Source organism: Parasteatoda tepidariorum, chromosome 9 (genome assembly GCF_982258835.1).
Source record: "Parasteatoda tepidariorum strain Cologne lab strain chromosome 9, Ptep-v5.0, whole genome shotgun sequence".
Taxonomy (NCBI): Eukaryota; Metazoa; Arthropoda; class Arachnida; order Araneae; family Theridiidae; genus Parasteatoda; species Parasteatoda tepidariorum.
In genome coordinates, this window is record NC_141763.1 from 91,126,179 (window position 1) to 91,139,954 (window position 13,776).

A 13,776-nucleotide genomic window follows, 5' to 3' on the forward strand; every position below is an offset into this window, starting at 1 on the left:
ATCCCGAAAATTTGCAAATTCTACCAAATTTGCAAAGTGACTAATTAAACATTTTTTAAAAACGTTATATATATATATAGATAAAAAAAAGCTCTTTCTGGTTTGCCTTCCCTGTCAAAAAATTCTCCAAAATTTATATTTTAAAATGTTAAAGAAAAGGTTCTAAAGCTGAACTACAGATAGCTAACACACTTGAACTACTAAACTGCTGATCTGAAGAAGTTTTGAGAACTGTAATCAAACTGTGCACAGGTCTTCTGATTCAAATAGCACAAAGGGGGGAGGGACGAACTTAATTTACAGTTGTAAATACTGAATATAGTGCAAATACACCATTCAACAAGAACTAATATCAGAAATAAAGTAATCTGATATTTGATATCCATTTGGCTGATTGGAGCCAAGATTATGACAAACAGCATTAATCTGAATAGCAATGAAGGAGAAAGAATTGATTCAGTGAGAAACCAGCAGAAAAAGGCAATGTTGGCAATAAAAAGCAAAGCTGTTATCTTTACTTCTGCTATCAATTCTTCTCATTCAGAACTAAGATACTTGTAAAATAGTACATATTTTTGTAAATAAATTATAAACCATAGACATTTTTTCCCGCTTTTTATGACATATTTAAGTAATTATACTTTACTTTGAAAAAAAAAAACACATTTTTAAATTGGGAGATTATTTTATCGTAAATCATAAAGCAATATTTATTTGTGAATGCAGAAAATGTAATGTATAAGATTATTACAAAATATGAGTAAATGGCATTTTCAAAAAAAATATATCTACTAAGAGATAATTTTGTTTAAAATTGTGTTGTATCATAAATTATGTTCTTGTTACTAGTGTTTGGCACATGCAGAGTTTAGTGCTTGGTAAGAGACGGCAAGATGATTTAGTAACAACCATTTTAACAAAATGATCGTAAGAATTTATGTACATATGATTATGAATCAAACAAAACAGTGTCATGGCACTCAATTTCACAGAAAATTACATCATGATGACAGAATAAGTAAGCAGCAAGTTTGAAAGAAAGAAAAAAAGCAAGCAATGATATCAAAACATCTTAGATTTTTATACAAAAATGTAGTTGCATCATAGATAAATTTACAAGACACTGAACATTTTGCATGTCATTAAAGGAAAGAACAAGTAACCCGTTTAGTTGTAACCTCTCTTTCACTTGTTGAAAACAACATAAATTATAAATGAGATTTGTTACTTTCTCAGAAAAAAAAATTACACAAACTCTAACATTATTTTCACTTTGAGATAAGTTAGAAAAAATGTAATATGAGGAAAGATCTAATAGATTAGTCAAAGTTATAAATATTTTTAACAATTAGTTATTTTGATATTTATATAAGAAATAACTTTTAAGACTAACAGTTGATAAAAATTTCTAAAATTTTTAAACTTACAAGTTTTACGTTCAACGGTCTTCCTCGCACTTCATATTTATGCATCACTTCAATTGCTTTGGAAGCTGTTTCAGCATCTTTGAATTCTACAACTCTAAAATTACAAATAAATATATTTTAATAAAAAGAAACATTTGCATCAAACAACAATCAGAATCTTGAGATTTTAGAAGTTAGAAATAACAAAAGACAAAATTTTGATCCTAGATTCTTCTGCTTTAAAGAAAATTTACATTAAAAAAAAAAAACAAGAAAGTAAGATTGAAAAGATTATTTTTCTTTGAATAATACGGACTGAACTTTTGAAACATGATCTTACATTTAGTTACATTGCAAAATGAAAAACAGAATTTTAACAAAGAGCTTCTAATCTAACATTTTAGCTAAGCGTAAAAATTTTTTAAATAAATAAAACTAGTACCTTTCAAAATACTAATAATAATAGTTTGATTATACTATTAAAATAGCTATAAAATAAATCAATTATGGTCGATCTTAATTTTTTTTATAAAAAATTCAATTTTTACAAAATTTTAAAAATTTACTAATATAATTTACTAATATTATTTTCTAATTACTGTTAAATTTGGGTCTTTCAATTATAATCCCCTTTTTGCCAATTTGTAAAATTTGGGCTTGTTATTTACTTTTGTGAATATGGAACAATGTCATGTCAGAACAAATTTAGAAAAATTTTATTTAGAGAATAATATATTAATAACAGTTTTATGCATTCACATTTGATTTTAAGATATTTCAGGCAATAATGTACATATATTTATAAAATATTTTAACAACATCATAAGTTTCAGTCATTCCACTCTCAGCATCAGTTATTCACTGATTTATTTATTATGATAAGGATATTTTTGTTGAGTTACTGACCTAAAAATGGTTATTATTTTATATTTCAAAAAAATTATGCATATAAATGTTTGTATAAAAATGTATGTATAAAAAAATATTTTTAAGAATCATTATATTTATTACTTAAAATAATACACTAACCAGTGATCAAAATTTATGAAACTGCTATAAAGAACTAAACTCAGTGGCACGACAACCTAGAGCGGGCCAAGGCCTAGTGAGCTCATCTTAGTTTTCTTGACCTTGGACTCTGGGGCTCAGGAGCAGATGTTTCGGTCTGGTGATCAGGCAAATGCAGAACCCCCAGTGTTTAGTCCAGAGGCATGCTTGGTACTCATTTTATCGACCCATTGTAGGGATGAAAGGCAGAGTCAACCTTGCCCGCTCCGAGGATCAAACCCAGGACCAGTGACACGGGAGTGTGAAGTGATAAGGAAACTTGATAAAAAAATATTGATCAATTTAGCTTTGATATGATACTGAATAGTAAGTGGTATCATGTAAAAAATCCTGTTATGACATATCTATTGATATCAAAATAGTAACTTACCCACAGCCTTTAAATTTTCCATTGTCATCTTCGAATAATTCAACAAAGGCAACATCCCCAACTAAATAAAAAAACATTGTTCTGAAATTACCATAAACAGAATACATATGTGTGGATTATGATACATGAGGACTTTCATATAATTCAGCCTCTGTACAAAGAATCATTTTCTTGTAAAATAATTACACCAGCCTAATTTTAGACTATTTAGTGAAGTCTAAAATATTCGAACAACAGCATTATTTAGACTAATTTTCACTAACTTAATATTGACTAAAAAACTATTTACGTCTTCTTTCATTGATGATGCAAGTAGAGAGCTTAACTTTTGATGTTGAAGTTTTAAAACTAACTAGAACTTTACTTTTTCTTATTTACGTTGCACTAGGGGTATTGGATTTAAGTATGCAATGATATAAATCACAATATTGGATTTTTGCATAGCATAAATATGAATCGCAATGCATGATTTTAAGATCCCGTGAATACGAATAATGACATTAAATTTTAAACTCTTGTGAAAATTAATTATAATATTAATTTCAGAAAAGTGTAAATACAAATTGTGATATTGGTTTTAAAATCACGAGAATACGAATCGCAATGTCTTTTAAATAAAGTAAATATGAATATATTTGATATTAAAATGGAGTGCATACGAAACACAATATCAGTGGATTCCTGCACAGTTTCAACCATAAAATAAAATCCGACAAAATAATGAAAAATCAAAATTGAGGAAGAATGACTTATATAAAAAGATCTTGTTAACATGATTTAGTGAAGGTCTCAAAATTTAAATTTCAGATCGTAGAACTTGATTCTTACTTTAAATTTTAGATAATAGTGAAAATTTTGTTGGATTATGAGTTTTGATTCGCAGAAGTTCACGAACGTAAGGTCTCGTAATACGCAGAATTCGGCTAAAAAAATCACATGCCTTGCTCCTAGTTTCTAGACATGGCGAAATGATACGTAAAGCCCAGAATTCTGGGGTACAACCAAAATACAATCAGCCCTGGTACACCCAGAGGTATTGAGTTGTTATGGGTATTTGGAGATCTTTTCTTGTAACTCTGACAGATTTAGTATGCACCAGTCACCTGAGAAGAAAAAAACAATCTACGATAATTGTTATAACTTGTTTTCTATTAAAATGTTAAATTGTTTAATTAACTATTGAATTTTTCCAGCCTTAGCCCAAACTAGGAGTGCACTTATTTGAATATTCCAACAAGCAAAGCTCAGTGCAAAAATTCTATTTCGATAAGGATTTCTTTTAAAAATCTTACTCAATTTTAGGGGATTTTCTAAAATGTACAAAAACCAGGAGAATTTTTATTAAAAGAGTAGATCAGGAGAAACTGACAAAATCCAGCAGAGTTGGCGGCTATAAAATATGTTTTCAAAATAATGACTAGCTATAAATTAAACTAGTTTCTCAATAATTATTAAAACAAAACTTCCAACTAATTATAATGAAAATCAAAATATTTAAGTGCAAAACAAACCTTTTTCCCTGAATAAATCTTTTATTTCCATCCAGCGACATTCGAATGGGATGTTATTCACAAATACTCTATTTTTAGCAGAGCTACTACTAGATCGTCTTGGAGAATGATCTCTACGTCTTTTTTTAAAATCATCTTCGTAAGTAGAACGTTCATTGAAGTTCTTGCGGAAAGGAGATCTTGACCTAAAATTAAATATTTAGAGTTTCTCAATTTATTACAAAATTCAATTTATAAAAGACTGGTAAAAAAAAAAAATTTTAAGATTTGATCAACAATTTAAATAAAGGACCAAAACCAAAGGACCAAAAGGAATAGTGCTTAAAGATGTTTAGAAAATTAATCACATGAAATAAACAGACCTGAAGACACACAATTTTAAAAAAAGCTTGAAAATAATGGAATTAAATAATTTTGATTAGAACTTTACACCAAAATGCAATAAAATAATAAAAATTTTGTTGTATGCCAGAAAAAGTTTCAAGTTCTTGAAAGGGAGGATATTTAAGTTCTGGGCGATTCCACTAGTATTTGTAGCCTGATGTGTCAAAAAAAAAAATTTATTTGATACAATGTGTTGTATATCAAATTAAAGATAAATAAACTAAAATTAACTAAAATTTGATATTTTTTTAAAGAATTCAAGAAATATGTTAAAAAATGAGTTTGAAAGTTGTGGACATGACAAACAAAAAGTTAGTTTTTTAGGTTACTAAACCATTCAAAATGTTTAATTTAACATGAAGTTTTTAAACCCATATTAGATTCAAACAATTTAGGAGCTAAAAAAACTTCATTTTTGCCTTTGATAGTTTACAGGCTTAAAATGCAGTTTTTTTATTAAAAAAATTTCAAATTATTCTTATACAGATTTTATTTACAAGTTTATAATCCTAAAATTTTATTTTCCTCTGTTTATTTACTATGCTTAATTTATATCAGTCAAGAATACAGACATTCCAAAATACTTACTGAAGAGCAGAAGATCAACATAAGGGCAAAAAATAAGGAAGCACAAAAAAGATGCGGAGAAAAAAGAAAGATGCAGAAACAATAACAAATTCACCAAGCTACAATTCACAAGCAGACAATCATTGTGTAAAGCTGTTAAAAAAATCACTAATTCACTACCAAGATCACCAAATAAGAAAATTCATGAATTGACAGATGTTATAGCAAAAATATCCTCTTTGAAAAGAAAACAAATAGTTAAAAATTCAATCAAAATTAAAAGGCTGCAGCTATCTGAAATTGATCCAAAAAAAAGATGTAACAAACTTTCTGAAGAAACAGAGAAAAAAGTAAATGAATTTTTCATAAGAGATGATATAAGCCGAATGTGTCCTAGAAAGAAGGACGTAATATCCTTAAAAACAGATGTAGGGCGAGAAATACACCAAAAACGTTTTCTTATAATGAGTATCGGAGAAGCACACCAGCTTTTCTTGAGTGAAAATCCCGATTTTAGTATTGGGAAATCAAAATTTCATGAAATGCAACCAAAATTTGTGTTACCGTCTGGAAAAAAGGATCAAGAAGTATGCATGTGTGTATACCACGAAAATGTTGACATGACTCTTTCGGGAATAGGAGCTCTCTGTTCAGATCTTCCAAGTAATTCAGAAGCAATCGCAAAAGAAACTGTTTGTGGTTTTGATGAAAAACAAATTAGCTATATTGATAGACTGTGTTCAATATGTGGTGTTGAAAAATACTTGGATGATAAAGTACCATTTGAAAATCTGGATTGCACAGTGAAGTACTATCAGTGGCAACAGAATAATGTGGGATTCACTGTCAAAAGGGAAATAGTTACGGATTTAGGATCTGCTAAAGAAGAAATTGGTTCGCAATTGCACCTATTTTCTCAACATACTTCCAAGCAACATTTTGAATTTAGGTATTTAAAAGAAAATCTTTCTAATGATGAAGTTATCATTCATGTAGATTTTGCCGAAAATTATTCCATAAAGCATGATCGTGAGATCATGAGTGCTCATTGGGCAACTGATAGTGTTACCCTGTACACTTGTGTTACATATTGCAAAGATGAAACAAATTCTTTGGCTCATCAGTCTTATGCTATAGTGTCTGATGATTTATCACCTAACAAAAATTCTGTAAAAATTTTCAATGAAGAAATTGTGGCCCATTTAAAAGAAATTAAAAGTGGTATGATAAAAAAAAAGTGCACTATTGGTCTGATTGGGCTGCAAGCCAATTCAAAAACAGATTCATGTTTTCCAATTAAGTTTGTCACAAAGATGTTAAAATAGAAGCAGATTGGTCGTTTTTTGAAACGGCACATGGAGAAGGTGCTGTAGATGGCGTAGGGGGATATGTTAAGAATAAGGTCTGGCGAGCAGTACTATAAGGTAAAGAAGTTGTTGTTGATGCAAAGTGCTTTTACGAGGTTGCTTCTAGAATTATGGATGGTAAAATCAAACTAATTTTTATAAGCAAAGAACTTGTTGATCGTAAGGCAATGATGCTTACAGACCGTTTCAGTCAACGCAAATCAATAGCAAATACAAGAGGTTTGCATTTCATTCGCCCTATATCATCCAACTCAGTAGAATATTCTATAAATTCTCCTTTTTCAAGTGCACAAACTATGTACCAGGCAACATTATTTCCAGAATCAAAATCAACGATTCCATCATCATCACTTCAGTTAGCTACCACATCAGAAACAGAAAATGAATTAGAAGAAGGGCAGTGGATTGCCGTACTGTTTGACGATAACTGGTGGCCTGGCCAAGTTATTTCAATTGATAAACACACTATGACACTAAAACACCATTTCAAGCCTGTAGCAACTAATAAATTTAAGTATTTGGAGGAACCAATGTTTGAAACCATTTCAATTGATACATATTTATCTTCTTTACCAGGTGACCCAGCACCTGATCCATCTGCACGCTATTTTTTATATGATTCTAAGGTTGCATTGCATGTCAAAAATATAATCAATAAATTATAAAGTAGAATTGCATTGCAATTTGTCTGTAATAAATTTATTTATTTAATTGTTAATAAAAATTAAATAAAATATGTAAAATTTTTACTTAATAAATATTTAAGCTGTATATATGCAAAATAATATGCATAAATTTCAAATAACAGTAATTATAACTAATAAATAGAGATGTAAACTTTTTGTCATGTCTGCAACGTCATGTCCGCACCACTTACATTATTTTAAATTATGTACATTTTCATTAAATCATGTTAAATTCTGGAGAAAAAAAATTTTAATTTCCTTAATATCTACATATATTTTAACCTTTTCATACCAAATGTGTTTATTTTGTAAAATTCAGAGAAGTTGAGGTATATATTGAAAACTAGTGAAAAATAAGGTTTTTCTGCGTCAACACTTCAATTTTTTTTATTAAAATAGTTTTATTTAAATTTTATCCAAAAATCTTCTTTATTTAAGAAAGAACAATATATAAAGCTCTTTTAAAAAAAATTCACTCTTCTATCTTAAATATTTGTTGAAATATGAAGTATCGAACTTTGAAAACGTCATGTCCGCAACGTACACAATACTGTGGAATCACCCCTCTTGCCATTTTAAAATGTATTGCAGAAAATATAAACGTCAGACTGTTTTTAAAATACATTCTACTTAACTAAACTGTAGACTTGAAAAATAACCAGACACTGAATAACCATCAATCCAGAAGACAAAGAACTCCAGGATCAATTATTGGGTGAAGTTTCCCTCTGTGGAGTACTTTTTTGGTAGAACTAACCCGAATTTATAATCATGCATAACAGCTAAAAATAACTTCCAAATTTACATATTGAAAGAAATTTTCCTTAAAATGATACCAAATACAAGGATATTGCTTAAACTTTAAAATTTCAATACTGGTTTCAATTTGCATGGAATTGAACTGAGAGATATTTGACATATTGGAGTAAAAAAAAATAATATTTCAATCATAATAAAACTTATTTTGAATTACTAGAATAGAAATTCAGACTTTTTACCTTTTTATAATATGAACATACTTTTTTTCATATATAGATCTTTAGAAGTTTTTGAGATAACAAAAATGTATCTCACGGATTTTGTGCCATGAGAATGTTTAAATCTGTTAGAAACAAGCACACGTAAAAAACTGAAGACTTTTTAAATTTCAGTTAAATGTCAAATCTATGATTGTTAACTTTTACGTAACGTTTCTTTTATAAAATTATTTACGAAATTTCCAAGGCAAGCGATAAGAAGCACATCTTAAGAGCAATTTAAAACTAGAATAATTAAGAATATTGTACACAGAACAAAATGCATTCAAAATAGAAACATATGTGTCAATTATTTGTTGATGTTCAGAAAATGACTCAAAACAATCCCTTTCGTGGAAATTTCTATTCATAATTTTGATCATAATAAATACCTGGATCTAGATCTGAACTCGTCCTTAACCCTGTCAAATCTTCCGTCATTCATAATGAAAGTAAAATATCACAATGATTTATAATTCTAATTTTTATTACACTTCAATACTACCGGCAATCTTAAAGATGGCGTCGTATTATTATTATGATGATTATGATATTGCCATCGCTTTTCAATCCTTACACAAAAAAAATTTATTTAAGAAATTTACAATTTTAGCACACAATAATCAAATGATAAAATATTTTAAATGAATTAACATCAAGGTACAACCCTCAATTTTGAGCTAACACATTACTTAAAGTGAGATAAAAAAAAATTAGTAAACAGTGAGATAAAAAAAATTGAAGCTTACTCTCTTTTGATTTCCATTCTTTTCACAAAGTCTAAACTTTTTCAGCCAAATAAATTGTTTATATAGATTCAGTGGAATTTGCATATTCCCAACATAGGTGTTTTGCCATAATTCTTTCAACTAAACATTTCGGTTTAAAACTGAATAAACTCGTTCACTGGGAGCAATGACGAATTGTCATCGACAACGAATAGTAAACAAACAACGTTGAATCTTATTAGCAGTTATTGACTTGAAACATTGAATTTTAAAGTAAACTATGAATTCAGAAATTTCGACTACTCCAAAAACGAACGATGAAGATATTGAAAAATCGAAGAAAAGGAAAACAGATCAATTTGAGCAGAAAAGTAAAAAGATATGTACTAAGGATATACGTCGCGGAATTAATAAACCGTCGACTGAAGAAACCGATTATTATTTCGATAATTATCTAAGAAAGGTCTATCCTTATTATTTCACTTACACAACGCATTGCAAAGGACGTTGGGTTGGAAAACGTCTCATAGATGTTTTTAGTGACGAATTCCGTGCTCATTCTAAAGAGGAATATGAAAAAAATATCAGATCCGGCAATATAAAAATTAACGATAAAAGTATAAGTGCTGACTATGTATTTAAAGAAAACGATAAAGTCACAAACAGAGCCCATAGACATGAAACACCTGTTGCTGCAGCTCCAATTAGAATAATCCATTCGAGTAATGAATTTGTAGTAATCGATAAACCTCCATCAGTACCTGTTCACCCATGTGGTCGATATCGTCACAACTGCTTATTATTCATTTTGGCAAAAGAGCATAACTTGGGTGAATTGTATTCTGTCCATCGTCTTGATCGCTTAACCTCGGGTATATTAGTCTTTGCAAAAACTATCAGGCGGTCTCAAGAAATCAATGAGCAAATAAGAGAAAGAAAAGTAAACAAGGAATATGTATGTCGAGTAGAGGGGAAATTTCCTGATGGTGAAATAACTTGCAAAGAGCCCATTGAGGTAATTTCGCCTAAGATGGGGATATGTATTGCTAGTTCAACTGGCAAAGAATCTGAAACCGTTTTTGAACGCATGAGTTATAATGGAAAAACCAGTGTAGTTCGATGTAAACCTCTGACCGGACGTATGCACCAGATTCGTGTTCATTTACAATACTTAGGACATCCAATTATTAATGATCCAATTTATAATCATGAAAGTGTGTTTGGGCCTGATAAAGGCAAGGGAGGGTGTATTGGAAAAACAAAGGAAAAATTACTAGAAGATTTATTAAAAACTCACAACTTGCAAAAGTGGTTGTTAGATGATAATCTGCCTTTAGAAGTAAAGTCTGAAAATGGCGCGAATGGAAGTGAAAATCTTGTTGATGGCGCTGAAAATAAAATTGCCTTATCCGCTTTAGATCATTATCTGAAAGCAGAGGGTTATGAACAGTTGAGAGATGAGTACAAAATGAAACTTGAAAAGTTCACTAAAGAGGAAACCTGCGATCTATGCCACCAGAAGTATATGGATCCTGAGCCGAAAGATTTAATATTGTTTCTTCATGCTTTGAAATATTCTGGAGATGGATGGGGATTCAGCACAGAATTGCCTGCTTGGGCACAGGAGGATTGGGATGATTCTAAGATTATTTCCTAGTGAAAAAAAAATATGTTTGAGCAAATAATAAAACCTATTTGTTGATTACTGTTGTCTACTTAATTTTTTTTTCTACATGTTTACACTTAATTTTATTTTATATCTGTCGCTGAACAGCCGTCCCAATTTTGGGTTTGCCCCTACTGATGTTCGACTCCGTAACCTTGTAATTTTGAACCCAATCGAGTAAACAAAGGAACTCCCAAATCAAATATTGGGACAAATTTGCCTAAGTGAAAGACTTTTTGATTAACTAACCCGCATTTGCATTACAGGGAGAGGAAAACCTCTCACTACTAGCCTGACAACAATACCCATTGAGGATATTTTTCTTTAGCACTGTGATCAGTGCGGAATTTGTATCGACTAGCCATCACTCAGATTCGATCCCCAGTTCACCTCATTGGAGGCAAACGCTCTATTTCTTGGGCTACCACGGGTTGTTTATACTTAATTATCAAATGCTTAATTTTTTATTTATTTATATATTCGTCATTGAACAGTCGTAAACCCAATTTTTGGGTTTATGACTACTAATAAACAACTCCGTAGCCTTGTAATTTTGAGCCAATCCAGAACACCATGAGGTATTGATTTGTTATGGGAACATGGAGGACTTTGCGACTCAACGGATTTAACGTGCACCAGTCACCATTACTACACAGGGAGGCTTCAGCTGGCAGGGATCGAACTCTTGGACATGGGCCCAGCGCCCTACTGACCAGGCTATCCCGGCCCATCTAACACTTAATTACAATTATTCTTATTTTACTTATCATTTATATTAGATGAGAAAGAGTTAGGGGGAGATTTCCGTATGGTAATCTGTGTCAGAATAATCGCCGGAAGTATCCAAGTCTTGACAACTTCCGGGCAGCAGGCTTCGAGAAATTAAAAAAATAATAACACCACAGAGAGGGACCAACTCAAAAGGTATAGCTCAACATTTTTTTAAAAATTTTCCCATTTAAAATCAATTTGGCCCCTTGGCGATTGGAGTTGGCGTGGCAGATCACAATACGGAAAAATTCCCAACAGTTTCCTTCTCCCATGGATAATTCTCATTCTACTACCAACAAATCTTAAAAATAGCATGTGGGTAATGCTTCTAATATACTTGTTAAAATTAAGGTTATGATGCTCGTTATTATTATAACGTGCATGAGACTAGTATGAATCATTAAAAATCAGCCAAATTTGCAAAAATCAAAAGCCTCACTGTATTACGTTAAAAAATTTAACAAGTCTGCATAATGTTAAAGAGTTTTTTTATTCATAACAATTACTTAAGAAAATGGACACAGCTCAAAATGCATGTTTTAGAAAATAAACATAGCATTTGATTCTATTTTTTTCAAACTTCTCATTAAAATTGTTCTTTTTTGAAAAAAATATTCATAGATCCAAATAAATTCGTAATTTGATGTCCATTTGCCTAAATCACTTGGCACATTTTTTTTAAAACGAGTCTTATTGCTAAGATATTACATGTTAGCATTTGTTTCTATAAAGTTGATACGGATGCTATAAATTAATAATTGAGGTATTAAATTGATATTGTACAAATTTAGATTTTCACAAACCACTTTATTTTTTAGTTGTCTAAATATGAAGAGTAATATCTATAATATACCCTGAAGTCCAGGACTTAGCCTCCTAATAATTATGCTTAATGTTTAAACAAGTACGAAATTCCTCCTTTAGTTGTTAAATTTAAGTAGAACACATTTTTTGCTGTGTCCATTATTTTAAAAACATGCTATTCAAGTTGTGTCTGTTTTCTTAAAAACACAATATAAGCTGAATCCAAAATAAGAAGCTCATTAATGATAATCTAGAAAGAAAAAAAGAAGATGCCCTTATATGGAACAGAAGAAAATATGTAAGCTCAAATTTTTATAACCTTCGATTTCGGTTATAAAAAAGACAGTTTTTTGACAGAAAAAAATAATGTATATCAGTATCAACTTGCATTGGTCAACAAGTACAATTGAATGATGAATTCGAAAACTCGATAAAGGAAAACTTTTTTAAGCACTACATGCTCTCACTAAAGCCAATTGAAGGTTTCCATTTCTATCAAAGGCTTCTGCCATCTTCACAAAGCTTTCATCAATTCTTTTTTTTTTTTTTTTTCAAATTTGATTTTGGATGTGCCAATCATCTCCTCTGATTACAATAGGGATGTTACATATTAGTGAACTATCTCATGTTAAGCTCTGTATTCTAAAATATTTTTCATGGGAAATTTTAAGAGGCCATGATTTGTTTAAAGAATTTTTACCATCAAAACATTAGTTTTTATGAAAATTTAAGTTATTTAGAATATGTTGATTTCAATATGAAAAATGATTTTTTTTTTAGGAAACAAATAAGACGAATAAATATTTACAAATACTTACAGTATATTAACAAGTTTAGTTTTAATTAGGGGTCTACATTAATTTTGTATCTAAACAAATTGCCAATATTCAATGCTTTACGATTCAATACATTGAATACTTGAAATTCTAAAAATAATTGCAAATAATTATTGTCATTATGTGAAGATAAATATTTTCCTTTTTAATAAACAAAATATTTTTTTTCTTTTTAATCATTAGGGTATGATTATTATCTTCAGGGCCCAGAAAAGAATCATTAGACACCCTCTTATTTGAATATCTAAAAATACTAAGATTTATAAGATGGTTTAATTAAATAACAATGATTCTCTAAAATTGCTTTGTTTTACTTTCACTATGTTGGTAAACTACTAATTTTTACCGATAATATTCTTATAAACCATATTTTTGATTAGGAAATGCTTTATTTATGGATTCGCAGGACAAATAAATGTTCTGTTCGAGATCTAAGCAGTATATTGCGTAACATCAATGTTTTTTAAATACTGTGGAAAGGATATTTTTAAAAGTATCCTCCTAATGTATCATGTTTATCATCTCGTACGACAAATACCAAATATTTTATAATTATGGACAGTTATAAATATCAAATAAAATAATGTTTGGATCAT

General features: G+C 29.7%; 2 protein-coding genes across 3 annotated transcripts in view; one reads left to right on the top strand and one right to left on the bottom strand.

Annotated features, from left to right (window-relative positions):
- The window catches only part of LOC107436995 (myelin expression factor 2), a 46,802-nt gene extending 37,546 nt beyond the window's left edge, over positions 1-9,256 (bottom strand). Inside the window, exons 1-4 of one of the 2 annotated variants that reach the window (XM_087152340.1) lie at positions 9,125-9,256; positions 4,356-4,540; positions 2,845-2,905; positions 1,428-1,521 (exon numbers count right to left, since the gene is read on the bottom strand). In XM_087152340.1, coding sequence (XP_087008466.1) covers positions 1,428-1,521; positions 2,845-2,905; positions 4,356-4,540; positions 9,125-9,141 — 357 coding nt within the window. In that variant the 5' untranslated portion in view covers positions 9,142-9,256. Of the gene's footprint in view, positions 1-1,427; positions 1,522-2,844; positions 2,906-4,355; positions 4,541-8,767; positions 9,096-9,124 lie in introns of those variants that run through there. The other variant, XM_071187147.2, reaches the window with a different exon arrangement.
- A 127-nt stretch (positions 9,257-9,383) lies between these two features.
- LOC107436996 (pseudouridylate synthase RPUSD2) lies at positions 9,384-10,808 on the top strand. Its single transcript, XM_016048858.5, has one exon. It carries the CDS (start codon positions 9,384-9,386, stop codon positions 10,758-10,760), a length of 1,377 nt encoding a protein of 458 aa, XP_015904344.3. The 3' UTR covers positions 10,761-10,808.
- The last annotated feature ends 2,968 nt before the right edge of the window (positions 10,809-13,776 follow it).

Excerpts from the sequence above, each read along its gene's own strand:
- LOC107436996 (XM_016048858.5), top strand. The coding sequence starts at position 9,384 with ATGAATTCAGAAATTTCGACTACTCCAAAAACGAACGATGAAGATATT.